The 16,387-nt window shown below is 38.1% G+C and overlaps 1 protein-coding gene across 2 annotated transcripts in view; it reads right to left on the bottom strand.

Moving 5' to 3' along the window:
• Window positions 1–16,387, bottom strand: part of PITPNB (phosphatidylinositol transfer protein beta) — a 35,619-nt gene that overhangs the window by 9,599 nt on the left and 9,633 nt on the right. For both annotated transcript variants that reach the window (XM_069794509.1, XM_069794508.1), the window contains exon 8: window positions 3,692–3,769. In XM_069794509.1, coding sequence (XP_069650610.1) covers window positions 3,692–3,769 — 78 coding nt within the window. The remainder of the gene's footprint in view (window positions 1–3,691; window positions 3,770–16,387) is intronic.

The raw sequence follows: 16,387 nt of genomic DNA, 5'->3' as shown, positions 1-16,387 counted from the left end.
TTCATGCAGTCAAATTTATGTAATCTAAGAGACTGTATCATGTTTTTAGTTTAACAAAGCACGTTAGGTTACTCTAAGCCTTGTAAAAGAGGAAGGAAAAATAAGAAAGGAAAAAAACCCCCAACCCCCAAAAGGAAGCTGATAGTAGCTTAAAAAAAAATATCCAAACCCCTGTGTGTTAGGCTTGAACAACAAGCAATTACTGTAAGAAGTTCACAGATTTTTAGTCTTTATATCTGCAACAAACTTCTAAGTAGAAATACTTTATGGCATATTTAAGCTGGATTTCTTTTAACCATGAAATGGACAACTCCTGTTGGTCATGCACACAGTAAAAAATATTTACTGTAGTATATATCTAACATATAAAAATCTTGGTGAATAATTCATATTTATTTAACAAAGAATTTTTATCACAAATACTCATCACCAGAGAGCACTGAAGTGAACACCAACTATCCTCAGAAGACTGATGTTCTATTCACAAGCAAAAAACAAAGTGCTGCTGTTGTTTGATGTTCCCAACAGCACAAGTCTATGTCCAGGCATTAGTAAAAGGACAGAACTAAATGGAACATACAAACTCAGTGCCACCAGTTCCAGGCATTCAAAGTTCTCCTCCTCATTTTACAGCCGTTTTTAAAAAACAAACCAGCAACTCCTCACTTTCTTTGGGTCACACAGGCCCAAACAGGCCATTCCTGCATCAGCCTCCTGCTTCCTTCCTGATGAGGAAGGAACAACAAACACCTAAGGCAGGATGCACGTTTTCAGCACAGTTTACAAAAATAATCCCTGCAACAATTTTACCCTGCTAGCAAGAGTACTTAGCCCAGATAGGAAGAGTATTACAATAATGGGAGTTTGAATACATGCATTCCCTCATCGTCACCTCGAAACACACAATATGTTCATTTTTCCAGGAGATTCCAGCTAATGCTCGGGCCCAGGACAAACCCACAAGTCAGACCAAAGGTCTACCTGGCTCAGTATTTCTGCTCAGGCAGAAATCTACGTAAATATATAAAATCCAAGGAAGAAAATATTGGTAATTCACTTAGAAACTCTACCAATCTCCAGTTACTTAGAAGCTCAGAAACTTCCTGAAGCAGAACTATCTTCAGTCTTTGGACACACAAAGGGAAGAATTAAGGCTGTGTAGATATATGTAGATTGCAAAATCATGGCATCACTGAGGTTGGAGGGGACCTTCTCTGATCACTGAGTGCAGGAGCCCTGCTCAGGAAGGGTCACCTACAGCAGGTTGCCAGGACTGTGTCCAGTCAGGTTTTGAGTATCTTCATGGAGACTCCACCACCTCTCTGGGCAACCTGTTCAAGTATTTGACCACCCTCGCTACAAAAGAGTGTTTTCCGGTATTCAGATGGAATTTCACGTTATTTTTGTGTCTGTACAATCAGAGTGTCACAGGATGAACTTTCATCATGTTGAAAAGATGACGGGAACAGCTTTGAAAACACCACTTAGGTCAGTGGTATACATCGACTGCATCCTCGGCTCTCATTAAGATGAACTGAAATATGTGGAGCACCCACGAGGTAGCTTCGCAAGCTTTTCTTCTGGTAATGCAGCATAATGGCAGTGAAGTGTCAGCTTCAGTAGCACACACCCTTTCCACTCTGCTGAAACTCTCAATGGTCCTGTTATGGTTCCCTGTGTTGCTGTATTGTTGCCTGTCCTCTCACAAAAACCTGGTTCCTTATTTTTTTCCCTAGGTTAATTGCCATGCAGCTTTAAAACCACTGTACCAGCACGTACTAAAGTAGAGGAGTGAATGGTCAGTGTTGCACAAATGTGCCCCTGGAACTACAGCTCAATCCACAGCGGGACAAGAGACACCTTAGGTCCTCAAATTCAGGCTGCTTTGATTTATGGTCTCAGGCCAGCTGAGAACAAGTGTGGTAACTACGTAGTGCGAAATGGGGACTCTGCTCTGTCAGACATGGTGGTCAGTTATAGGAAATTAGAGACTGAGAGCTTGCTGGTCCAATGCATCCTACTTGAATATCTGATGCTTATCTTGCTGCTTTGCAAAAACTAGTGGTAAAATAACTAATGGTGACATCTAAAGTAACAAACTAGAAGAAAATTCACACCTCTCACAGGAAGTTCTTCACACTGTATTTGACAGAAACATTCATGCTGTATTTAGAACTTTTTTGGGTAATGAAAGACTGAATGCTTTCACAAGAAAATTTAAGAAACTGGGGCACCATTTGCAATACATTCAAAAAACCCTCAGCATTTTACTTAAGCGTAATTCATCACAGTACACACTAAACACAATAGGTAAAATTACACTACTGTCAATGAAACATTTAATTTATGGTAATGACAAAAGCGAAAAACTCTATTAATTGGTAACTAGGGGCCTATTCCTGACAGATTGACTGTATATTCATTCCGGTATACAGCAGTTAGTTTCTATGAGGATATCTGGTATAGCAGACAAAGTGTATTTCTTTCTGGGATGGGCATATATACATGAATTTTGATGGCTGTCTGTGGAAGGATGTGCTTTGTGACTGGGGCAGGGATGTGCTGGCAAGTTTTGCGTTGCTGCTCAGGTGTTGTTGGGTTCCATGTGGTACATGTGGGTCCACATGAAACTTGTTTCTGAATTTGAATCAAGCAAGGTTCTGAAGGAAATGGAAGAGGACCTCAGGCAACAGATTCTAAGAAAAGTTATTTCAAGATAGGACCATCTTTATGTATACAGCAACTGTTCAGGCTAAATTGTAAAGAAAAGTATACAGGCAAAGGTATATATGGGTGACATATACGTGTTCTGACACTGCAGCACCAGTACTCATGCTGCCTACTAAGGAGTCAGTTCTCACGCACGACTTTCCTGTAGTTGAGTATCTAAGCAAAGCAAATTCATCCTGGATGGGACTAAGTGCTAAGCTTTCACACTGCAGTCATACTGACAGCCACATAAGAATTGGTAAATGACCAAAGAATGTGGAAAACTGATTTCCCAAACCAACTCAGATTACATACGCCAGATGGAAAACTTGAAGAACATGGTAGATGCATCTGTGCATGCATGCACACACACATGCACAAATGCCAACAGGGTGTGTTATCTCACTGAGAGAAAATATTTATGATGAAATACTGCAGGTTGTCGTGTATTTTGTATACACTCCATACAAGTGAAAAATACCTAGATATTCAATATGGCAAGGTGAAGACAGGCTTAGATTTAGTTGCCACTATCTTCTGCTAGTTTTATGGTAATTCTAAATAAAACATACACATGTACTATCTTTTACCCTGCTCTAAGAAATACACAGTTAAAACCATTTAAATATAAGCAAGTTTCCAACTAATTTTTTTGCATTTTAAGTCACCTCCAGTGGCTACCACAGCAGGCTGATGACTTCCGTGGAATTCATCACAGTGTATATTCAGATGTCAATCCTGAGTAAGGATAAAGTTCATCCAATTTAATTTGCATAGCTTTGGTTTTAGTGATGTTAAAAAAGTAGCAGACAGTACCTTTACTTACTAACACATCTGGAATTTAAACCAAATACAAAAGTATTCAATTTCTGCCCTCCGTTTTAAGACTAACATTGCTAGGGCTAGTCTCTAAGGAACAATGAGCTGCTTTTTTTTTCTGCCGATAAAGACTTCATAAGGTTGTAACATCAGTTCTTAGTACCTTCCAATTTGGCCCCAAAGGTCCTCTCTTCGTCTTAACTGACTGGAATAACGCAGGGTCTTCATCAGCTTTGTAGTCCTATAATATAAAAAAAACCCCGAGAGTCAGAAAAAAACCCAAAACCAAACCAGATTCAATATCCCACTGTATTAAGCTTCTGTTCAAGACTACCAAATTGATTCTCCTGAGTGGTCTGGAGCAGGACAGGTGAAACACATTTGTTAGGCTGACTTAAGTTTGTATTGAATACTCCATCACACCCGCTCATTCACTGCGTATCACCAGTGGTGCTCATTATGTTTATACTACAACAGCATGCCAGGACTGCCTTCTAGGTCAGAATTTTCTTGTGCTGTGCACTGTGTGACAAACACTATCCTACCTGTTCTGTAAACTTTTGAGAGGAAGAGAAAGCAATAACACAGAAACTAGTGTGCTAACATTTTCCAAGCTGCAACATATGTCCACACAGAACAAAAAGGGAAGGCGGCATAAGTGAGCTAACTTGCAAAATTAGAAACTGCGTAATCTCAAGTCTGTGAGATATCACGAGGATAAGTACAGAGAGGGCACAAGGCAGCAGTCTGAGTGGCACTGCTTTACAATGGACATCACTGCTTACCAAGTCATATACAGTGGGGAAAAAAGCTAGTATCTATAATAGAGTTGAAAATGACAAATGCTTCCAACATACAGATTTACTTAATTTTACTGATGAGGGATATGAAAATATTATTTGATAAAGATGCTACTTTGGAAATTAGGAAAGGATTAAAAACACTGACCTCAGTAACTGAGAACACATAAGGCTTCAACAATGTATGAAAAACATCAACCTAAGAATAACATTACACTCAACCAACCAAGGAGAACTGTAAAAGTTTAAGTTGCTTTAAAGTAGAATAAATGCTTGGTGGGTGCTACAGAAAAGCCAAAGAAAGTTTAGCAGAGTTTAAGGTCTCCTTTTAAAAACAGATTTCAATGAGGACAAAATTTGCGGAACATGGAGTAAAAGAAATACCACCATAAAAGTAGCTTCTGGCATTTCCTCCCAGTCCTGCATCAGAGAGACGTCACAAGGAATCACATTTGTAAACTGCTTCTAAAGCGAATTAAAACTAAACCTTTACCTTTCTAATGCATTCCCCTACATTCAAAATTAAATACTATCAGCAGCAAGATAGACATACATTTAAAAAATGGCTCTTTGAATATTAAAACTGAAATATCAATGTTTCTTCTGAGACATACTAAATCACCTAATTACATCTCTCCTGCAGAAGTAGTGTATTTTGGAGAACTGGTTTCCCTAGACAATAGAATTACAAAGTTCTTGTAGACAAAAGCATGAACATAAGCATGTGTAAAATAAACCCAAACACTGTAACATTATAGAGCAGGAATTGTCAGATGGAGTTATACAGAAGACCACTCTAATCTAATATTCTGTCTTAGTGGCCAGTAACAGACGCTTCATGGAAGGATGCAAATAACCCAGGACAGAGCTATCACTCCAAGCAGTGAGCAGTTTGGTCTTCCCTATTCTGTGGGGTTTTTTTCTGGAAAGGATATAAACTCTTCCTTTATAGAGGATCATATAATTGGGTATTCCTCTCCACTTTTATTCTTGGCCTCAGATGCACCCTGTGAATTACTGACTAATGAATTACCAACTGTGCAAAAGTATTTCCCACTCCCATTCTTCTGAAGGGATTTCATATTTATTCTCCATATTTATTCACTAGGAAAATCCCAAATGAACCTGGGAAAAACAATCCACACAAAAGAATTCCAACCAACCTTCCTCAGCCCTCCCAAAACAGCTCCATTCCTGTTTTTCATGTTTAACTCATGTAACCTGAATTCAACAGATGGTCCTACCACGTATACAGTGGAGGAACTATTACATGAATTAATTGTTTCAGCTGTCAGAAGTATTGAAGATCACATGTAACATGCCAGTTTTCAAATCTAGATTATTCCATTGGCACAGAGGAACAAAGGCTACTTCTAGACTGAAATTCCAAATCCACAGGCAAGGCTACACAAATTAGTTATTAATGCTTTCATAACCATTTTGACATTTACAATGCACTTTTGGCAAGCTAGATGGAACTGGAAAATCCAGGAGGTCCTCTCAGAGGAATGTGATTTCACTTACAGAAAAATCAGCTGTTATTCTCTGATACTTTCTTCTCCCCAATTTTTTCTCATTGTTCCCAGTTCTTTTATTGTACCTACCTACACTATGTATTAAAATAGGCTGAAGAAACCTTCAGCCATTCTGTAATTAACATATCTAGAAACCATTAACTAGTATTCAGATAAACTTCCATATTAGGCATTCAAATATATACTTTAAGAATTGAGCAAATATTTCCTAGAAACATCTAAACGAGTCTAGACATTCAATCATATTGCTAATCAGTATGTTTTATGAACTTCCACAAAATAGTATTTTCCTCTATTCCTCCCGCTAAACTGAAACAATATGTTTATTTAAAGAACCCGTATAATAGCCAGCCAACTTTAGCAGGGTGCTCCCACAGGTGCTAAGATAATACTTTATTTACCTCACAGGGACAATTTGAGGAATCAGCATAAGCACTGTACATTAACATTTAAATTCAACAACACTTAAATGTAAGTCCACTCAAGTTATTATAATTGCAGAAAGACTAACAGCAATATTTGTCATCTGAATTTTAGTAAAAACCCACTTATTTACGATTTTACTGGAATAAAGCACATGTCCTTTTTACAGACATCAAAAAGAGCAAGCATATTCCTTCATGTATGATAGCTTCAGCATGCAGTATACAGCCCTAATTCTCAATTACTGCCGCATGTGAGCAATAGCACTGAGCAAGAGAGCCTGCTGGCTTTGCTCGCAGTCTGTCTCCTCCAGGAAACCAATGGAGGAGGCAAGCAGAGGGCACACAATTTACAGGGCTTGCCACCAGCTGTAGACTTCTCATCTCATTACTTATTTCCAACTACTGTGGGTGAAGACAGCTGCAACCTACTCGAATCCTCAGGTCCTGCATATTCTGGAGGCTGAATGTGATACGCCTTTTTTTTTTTTCCCTTCAATCCTTGGGTGGAAAAAAGAAGACATTTTCTTTACAACCAAATCACCTTTAAGAAATATATGTAAATACTACAGCAGAATATTTTCATAGAAATATATTTATGTTTTAAATTACTGATTATGACTGCCTTTTAACAATTTCACTCAAACACTGGATGGAAGACACTGAGAAAAGGATAAAGCTATAGCAATGGATAAACAATTTTCCAATAAAGATTTTGTTCTAGATAACTAATTCCTGGCACGAGTATTGCTACTGTTTTGGGGTAGCGATGTGCTAAACAGAACCACAAAATACAAGAGTTTCCATATTTTAGTGCCAGTTTTGTAAATAAAATCAGGTACTGCATTGAGATAACCCTGAATTTCTTAGTTTGATTGTCTGAATACCCTGCCAAGGTAGAGCTCATACCATAGTGGTGTAGGGCATATGGATATCCATACCATATACTTCGTTTGCACTAGCAATACCCAGAGGAAGCTGCCTGGCCTGCTGTCCCAGTTGTAAGCACAGTCTCGCAGCATTGTATGACAACATCACATTTAGGATGTTCTCATAGTTAAGAGTATCTCTGTGCTTTCTTTAGAGGGAAAAAAGATGAAAGTGCAATAATTATAAAGAGATTGCTGTCATGCTTCCATGGATCACTACAGAGCACAACAGACCAAACTTAAAAGCAATAGAAGGACAATACCAAAATGAGCCCAACGTATGTAATATACAGGAATATTAGAAAACCTGGAGAGAACATAACACAAAATATCTTATGACACTAAAATTCTGTGGTACATCTGTATTTTGAATATTACATTAATTTTTGCTACCCTTTTCTCTAGAAGAATACATTAGAAATGGAAGAGATACAGAAGACAGCAAGAATGATTAATTATGGAACCAATTCCATTCAAATAACAAAGAAAGTAGACCATGAATCTTCAGCCTGGAAAAGACATGACTGAGAGGGATAAAATATGGAAATCTGTAAAACCAGAAAGGGAATATATGTAGGTAGGGACTGGAACTAGGAGAAGCTGAAAACCATAACCATATAAAATTGTCAGCAATCCAAACCAAAAATTTTAAACTACTTTCAACACAAATACAGGCAGAATACTGCCATCAGTGGTCAATAATGACCAAGAAAGAAAGAAAGCACAAGCATCTCTTAGAAGGGAGGGATTTTTTGAAAATTTTTTGCTGAAGGAAAACGAACTCCCTTCTGACAGGCAGTGCTTGGCTGAGCCCATGTGTTTGTGCTGCAACAGTGACATGTTTCTAAGCCATAAAACTTTTTTTTCCAAACTGTTCACTAGAAGGACAGATAAACTGCAGTTCTCCCTCCTTACTAAAGCTACAGTAGTGCATTCTCATGAAGAGTAGGAAGTAATTTGGACTGTTTCTTTACAATGGCACACTCTGCAGAGATTTCTCTACATAACTGTCAAAGAGAAAGGTTACACCAGACAACACAGCTCATCAGCACTGGATTTACCATGGAAAGTGCCAATATAGAGAATGTAGCAAACCACTTCATTTTAACAACAACCATCTCAAATTAAGTGCAACCCTTATGATTAAAACAGAAAAATAAACCACAATTTATTAGTCAATGTAATATTTTTAAGAAAGGCAGTACAGGGAATTAGACTATTTTGAACAATTTTCTGACCCATGAAACAATCTGGGCTGCACTAACATGTGGAGGCACCAAAATGCATAAAAAGGTAGAAAGCAGAACATCTTTTCCCTAAGTGGAAAGATAATAATAGTAATAATAATATAGTATTGCAGGGATGGTGAATTTGTTTATAATATTATTTATGTTTATATTATTTACATTTTATTAGTCATATACTTATTATTTTACATGATATTATAGTAATATTATTTATATATGGTAATTGTTATGTTTATAGTATTTGCCTTTGGTTCCAGTTAGACAGCAATGAATGTAATTGCTACCTAACTAGCCCTTCCTACACCAGTTCCATGTGTGAAGCAGGGGGAGTAAGCAGCAGAGTGGAGGTTTTTACCTTCCTTAACATCCAGTGCTGATCACTACTGGAAAAAGCACACTGTTGTGGTCCAGTCTGAAAATGTCAATGCCAGAAAGAAAAATCCACAGGACACTAGATGAATCACTCTGTGTAAGATTATGAAGTGCACATATTTTGACTAGGTGACATTACTTGTAACTAGACTGTACCTCTGTACTAGCTTGTAAGACCCAGGACAAAATCAGTTTCGAAGACTGGTAAAGTTTTCTATGCCAGAGACCACATACAGAAGCTTTGAACCAGGACCTTTCAGGACTCAGTTAACCCAAATCCTGCTAAGGACAGAAACCCCCCCCTGTCTAGGTTGAAGTCTAGATGGACAAGAGAGCATTGTAGGAACTCTTCCCAACACACAAACCCTACCAGCATGCAAGGAAGAAGACTGGACCAGAGCCAAAGTACAAATAAACAACAGTTCTTTGCAGAATTTAAGGAAAATATCTGTGCAGCAACAGCTCAACTCCTGACAGCAACAAGTCCTTCTTAGGAAGAAAAACAGGTGGCTGTTGGAACAAGTATTACAGCTAAAAAACCCTGAAGCCCTCTTGAAAGATAGACAGACAAAACATCATTATGCAGCAGCATAACAATATAAAGGAGTTAAAAACCATTTCAAAGAAATACACAAATATCGTTTCATAGGCAGTTTCTGCTCAAAATCTCAATATAATATGCATGAATGCAACAAACTGTTACAAATTATTTCGAGAGACTGTGAACCACATACAATAAAGTAATTGCAACAAACTCAGAATCCGGGTGTTTCTTTACAATTCTCATTCTCATTTATAAGACCTGCTAGAAGCAGTCATGGAACTCCTGATAGCTCGTAGTTCACTCTATCAAGCAGTATAAAACTCGAAGCATACCTACAGGACAGAATGATTTTAAGAAAACTTTTAGAACCTAACATAAAAATGATACAAGTCTGATGTCTTATGCACAAATTCATGAAAAAAGCTTCCTGAACAGCGAATGGCATAAGACTAACTAGGCAGGTGGACACAATTTCTGGCTTTTCAACTCCATATTGCATTAGTTTTTTAAACAGAAGAACATACATACTATCAGTGTTATTTAGCAGAAAATGCACATAAAGATGACTGTGGAAGGAAACACATACTAGCTCTTTTCTCCAGTATGATCCATAGCTCTGAAGACTCTTTGACAGCAAAATAAAAGATCAAAATCAGGTTGATCAAAGTATGTCATATTCCCAACTCAGTGCATGATTTCCATGTCTCATAACTGAAACAACGACCAGCACTACTGTACACTTAACTGATATGCAAGAAAAGTGTTCACCTATTTTGGGTAGGTTTAGCTAAATGGCTTTTAATAACAAATGTCTTACAGTCATTCCCATCTCCTGAAGAGTCCTGTAGCTACAGGACAGCTACTATGTGAACAGTTCCCTGAAATCACCTTTGAAAGCATGCCAAGGTTCAAATGAAAAATAAAATCAGCCTTGTTAAATTAGCACAGACGTACACTGCAGTGTCATCCTATGTACTAAAAGTTAAAGGTCTCCATGAAAGAGACTGTTTTGTAAGACAGTCTGGAAGATACAAAGATTTATAAGCACCCAGGACAGTATGAAAAAAAGCCTGAGGGGACAGAAAAGAGAAAGAGGGGAGAAAAAACACTAGTAAGCTAGAAATAAGTCCTATTTGTACATACATAGGTTGTTCCATGGGATGCGCAGTTTAAGATACATACTTAAAAGAGCAAGCCACAGGCACTACTGAAGGAATTAAGCAAAATTCAAAGCGTGTACAAATTATTCTATTTTCTAAACCGGTAAATAACATCACAATATGAAGAAAGGCTGTTTCTGTAAGCAGGCTGAAGATTGGGAGAAAGTAACAGGGCCATCTAACAATCCCCTGGGCAAACACTTAATCATTTGCATCTTTATTCTAAAGAAGTACTGATGGAGGTTGAACAGTTCATCTATTCAAACTCAGTAATTCAGACAAGCTTTTTTTGAAAATACAAATGCCCAAGGAAAACACACTTCGGGGTGAAAAGTCAGGTCTGTAGCAGTCAGTCTGTTTTCCATATATCTCTGGATACTGGCACCTCAAAGAGCCCAAGTGACCAGGGACACATCTATAGGGTCACTTTCAGGGAGTGCACCTAGCACCAGACTGTCATTTTTGATGCTTGAATCCTGATCACTAACATATTTTTAAACAAGTCAAGGACATTACAGGATCCACAATCCCAAGTATTGCAAGTCACTGGGCTTTCTTTAGCAGCAGCTAAACAAAAAGACTGACCACTCCATTCCCATAGCCATTGCAGCATTCTTCAAAACACAGTAATTTTGTAGGCTCGACTGTAAACACCTAAGGCACTTGGAAAGTGGAGCTTCACAAGACTTGAGAAACAACTGCTGAATAAAGACATGACCGCATGATCCAAAGTCATCTAGTTATCATCCACCAGCTGAGCACCAGTAGCAGTCCATATTCACATACTTGCCTCAGCTGGACACCAAAATGAAACAGCCCCGCAGAACTGAAGTCCAACAAAATCCCATTTAAGTTGATAGGGCTTTCCCATGCTTCTTCAAAAATAAATGTTCTTGATTTTTTAAAAGAAACTAAGAGGTATGTTCTGATCCTTTCGCTAATACACGGAGTGAACTTTATGACTTAGATAAGATGTTCCAAGACTGTTACCAATGAAACGCATGACGATACTAAGCTTCTGGGCTAATAATATGGACTTTAAGTCCGAAATGGGAGAGATCCATCTATCAGAAAAACAGCTCTTGCACTCAAGAATATTTTAACACTCTTTTACAGACTACAAAAGAAGAGCATTTCCTACATTCCATTATATTTCTTCAAACTGCAGAACAAGGGATATCTCAAGGCACACAGTAATTTGACTGATTTGTATAAAATTGTATTTTTAGAACTTTGTTTCAAGTAATATAATGAAGATCCACTACAACCTAGAACAAGACATTTAATTTCTTCATTGTACAAAAATAGCTATAAACCTGATTTCAATTTCTTTGTTTTCACTACACTCTACTTTCTTACAAATCGTTTCAAAAAATGTAGCCTCTTCTGATGTTAATTGAGTGTTCACTTCTGCTTACTCTTCAAAAAGTCTTACTCTCCTGGGAAGTGATTTTTATATACAAATCACGTAAAGCTACACAGATTATATGCTGGAGATGATTAAGAGAGGGCAGGGTTAAATTTATATCTAAAGCAAGCCACAGATGTCGGCCAAATTATTTCTATACATACTTAAACAAGCATGAGTTAGCATATGCATGTCATTAGTATCTTAAAAGACATTTACTATTTTTATATTTATGCTGATTGTAGCTCTGAAACTAAAATAACTGCTACACTACAATGGGTTAGACAAGGTTCATTCACTGAACAAAAGGATAAATCTTGAATATATGAAAACTTTTATCAAAATAGCTGGATCTTATAAACATAGTTCCATCTTTCAGTCATACTGTTATCCAAGACAGTACATTTGAGTTGCTTTTCCAGGCAAAACTATGACTGAGAAAATAAATGTGCAAATAAAACTTTCCTTTGGCAATACCTGACTATTCCTTTTCCCCCCCCAAAAAAGCATACCAAAAAAAAAAAGCATACCAAAAAAAAAAAAGCATACCAAAAAAAAAAGCATACCAAAAAAAAAAGCATACCAAAAAAAAACCCCACCCAGCCACCTAGAAATGTAATTCCCAAAGAAGCATCATAACAACAAAAAAAGAAGCCATACAATGCACATGATTTCAGAAACTACCCAACAGAGTGAACTAGTGACTGCTCTAATATCACTGAACAAAGACAAAGAAACTGTAGGAAAAGAACCTCTGGACAAATAGAATACATGGAGAACAGCTAATGCTTTCATAGGGGACATATACTTTCCAAAACCAGCAGCCTTCTCCAAAGGCATAAAGTAAGCATGTAGATCATGGCAATTTTGTTACTACGATGTAGCTAAACTTCAAAAAAAAATTCCTCAAGTTCCATTACCTAACCTTCATAAACATATTAGCATAAATGGAAAGTCTCTCTCATGGAGTCATAAGCAGTAAAGAGAGAGAAATCAAAGGCCAGAAACTGCAAATTTTCATAACAGAAGAGACTACAAGTGTGGGTCCCAAAGAATTTCTGCTAACTAATCCTTAACTGTCTAGGAAAGGGGGCAAACAAGTAGAGCGGAAAGGGTGTCAGCCTACAGATAACCAGAGTTATCAAAGTTTGCATAAGAGTTTGAGTACAATGTCAGCCTTTATTTAATGAAGTCAGGACTTTGCAAAACTGAATTTCTGGGAGATGAAATGGAAATGAAAATTTGAATCACATGGTGAAAATTAGTCCCAGGTATTCCTACACAACAACGGGCTACACTGTGAGTTTGAATTTGAAAATATTTTCTTGAAATATTTGCTAAAAGCGCAAATGGTGTTAGAAGTTACCAAAAAAGAAAGAGAATGTAGAAACATCAGAAGAGACTTAAGACTCTGGATTAAACCACTCTGCACTCATAGTTTTGATACTCTGTAGGTCAAATATACAAAAGGAAAAAAAAAAGAAAAAAGAGGATAATGCACTGAAAATAGTTCCAACAACTTCCCCACATGAAATGGCTTCTACATGGAGATGGACTTAAAGATAAGGACCCTCAGCTTGGAAAGATATGCTAAAAAAGAGGTAGGGGAAGAAAAAGAAAATATGATCAAAATCTGTAAGATAAATTATGCAGAAAATATAAATAGGAAACATCCCCACCCCCAACAAATTAATTAAATTATCAGTCAGGCAAAAAGAAAATATCTCCATACCATCTAGCACTCTACAGAGTTTATGATGTCATAAAGATCAAAAGTATAAATGGGTTAAAAAATGGATTAGATGTACTTATGGGCATATAAGTGGCTAATAAACACAACAGGCCAGATACAACCAGTAGCTCTGGAAGTCCTTTAAATATAGACTGATCTTTCAGAGATATGCATCTCCCAGCTTCTAGTATATACTTCCCAAGTTTCTTATCCTTCCACAAGTATCTGCTACTGGCCACTAACAGGATACTGGGTTAGATGGATCTTTGTCCCGAGCCAAAAATATAACTTGTTTTAGCATACCACCATCTGTCAGTCTTCAGTACAAAGGAAACTGGCAATATCAAAGGCAGGCCATGTAATCCAATAGTGCAAGAGGGCATACAGCATGAGCAGTGCTGCTCACTAAGAGTACTTCAAACAGAATAAATACTTAAGTTCAACACACAGTAATAAGCACAACTCTTTGTTTACACATACTGTGGTCAAGCAAGCACTCTGACAGATGACAGCATTGTAGTTGTCTGCCACAATTCCAGGCATGGAATAGGGAATGCACAACATACATTTACCTGCCAGGTCAGCTCTAAGGTCATATGGAATGTCTGAAAGAACAAGGGGCAGCAAAACGCTTCCTCGCTGCATTAAAATAGGCAAGACATATTTAATTTGGTTTACAGGGAGGTTCTCCAAACAATGTATTTTCACACATGTAAATCCACAGATAATCCGTTAAACATTAGTTAAGCAACAGTGCAGGTTATACACCTATGTTGGTAACGCAAATGGAAATTTATGAAGCAGAAACCTTTCCCCCTTCACACACCACAGCCTTTCCCCTCCTTCCTCTACTTTCCTGCAAAGGGATCCTCTCCCCACAATGCCAGATATCCAAGTATTTATTTTTAGAAAGTAATAATTAAATAGTATAAAGAAAGTCTCCTTGCACAAAATCGAGAGAATAAAATTTATTGTGTGAACACAAATTACTGTCAATATTAGTGCATACCATTTTCCTACTACCAAAAATTAATGATTAGACATAGAACAGTCCAGCTGCTAGAATTAAACAAACCAGACAACAAGCCCAGATGTGTAGAAAGCAACAGCAGTAAAAACAAGGAAGTAAGGCAGGCACATAAATAAGTACAGTGAAGCTGTCCTCTAAAGTTGCATAAAGCAGCATCTAAAATCAACATGTCCTACCTTCTTACGCAGATTAATCATACACACCATGAAAAATTGGACATGAGCCGGCAACGTGTGCTTTGCAGCCCAGAAAGCCAACCATATCCTGGGCTGCACCAAAAGCAGCGTGGCCAGCAGGTCGAGGGAGGGCATTCTGCCCCTCTGCTCCGCTCTGGTGAGACCCTACCTGTGGTACTGCATCCAGCTCTGGGGTCCCCAGCACAAGACAGACACAGACGGACCTGTTAGAGTGGGTCCAGAGGAGGGCCATGAAAATCTGAGGGCTGGAACACCACTGCAGTGCAGAAAGGCTGAGAGAGTTGGGGTTGTTCAGCCTGGAGACATGAAGGTTCCAGGAAGATCTCACTGCAGCCTTTCAATATATAAAGGGGGCTTATAAGAAAGATAGAGAAAGACTTTACCAAGGCCTGTAGTGACAGTACAAGAGGCAACAGTTTTAAACTGAGAGGGTAGATTTAGATTGTATATAAGCAAGATTTTTTTTTTTTTATGGTGATGGTAGTGAGGTACAGGAACAGGTTGCCTAGAGGAGTTGTGGATGCCCTATCCCTGGAAGTGTTCAAGACCAGGTTGGATGGGGCTTTGAGCAACCTCATGTAGTGAAAGATATCCCTACCCATGGCAAAGGGATTGGACTAGATGATCTCTGAAGGTCCCTTCCAACCCAAACATATGACTACAAGCTGGTTAACAAAAAACTGACAACAGAGGGGACAAGAATGGGAACTATTACAACTGTCAGCAAAATCTCAACATGGCAGATAAAGCTTAACTAGAAATCCTTTCACGTATTTATTTCAGTAGAATTTGATACAATCACATTCAGGGTAGTACTGTCTTTTCTGTGCAAAGACCTATTGAAAAGGCAAGTTGAAAGTGTGCATGCCCAGCACTAAACTTTGCTAAACTTACTTCTTCATCTCGCCACCTACTGCCGTCACACATGTAAGCAAGGTAAGACTCCACGCAATCCTGGTGAAGACACTCCTTCCAAATTTACACCCATGCTCTGTGTACAAATTCACTGAGTAACCACACAGTCTTACTAATAAAATCTGTCCTTCTAAATTTTTGCTTCTTATATCAAGATACTAAGCTTAAAGTTCTCAGGGAAAAAACCACAGACTCCTATGCATAGACTTCTGGGCATATCCAGGACACTTATGTTTGTCAAAACAATCACTAAAGATGAAACTGAAAAAGTAATCCCACAGCTTTCGGAAGAGATGAGCAGTTCATGTCTTGAGATGCTCTGATGAAAAAAGTTTAAAAACAAAAAAACAGGTCTAGATTTCAATGGCAAAACCTGATTGATCCTCTTGAGACTGCCATAACCCCAGAGTGAAGGATGTGTGGAGGGACAGAATTTAATTTAAAGAATTTGTAACCAAGAAGTAGCAGCAGAAGCACAGGAGTAGCTTGGTGGAGACACTGTGCTCTGTCATGCAGGACAGCTGGGATAGATTCTTGCACTTGGTCTCACGCACCACAGTGAGAACAT

The sequence above is a fragment of the Haliaeetus albicilla genome, chromosome 10 (genome assembly GCF_947461875.1).
Source record: "Haliaeetus albicilla chromosome 10, bHalAlb1.1, whole genome shotgun sequence".
Taxonomy (NCBI): Eukaryota; Metazoa; Chordata; class Aves; order Accipitriformes; family Accipitridae; genus Haliaeetus; species Haliaeetus albicilla.
This window is presented reverse-complemented; position numbering and strand designations above follow the sequence as displayed.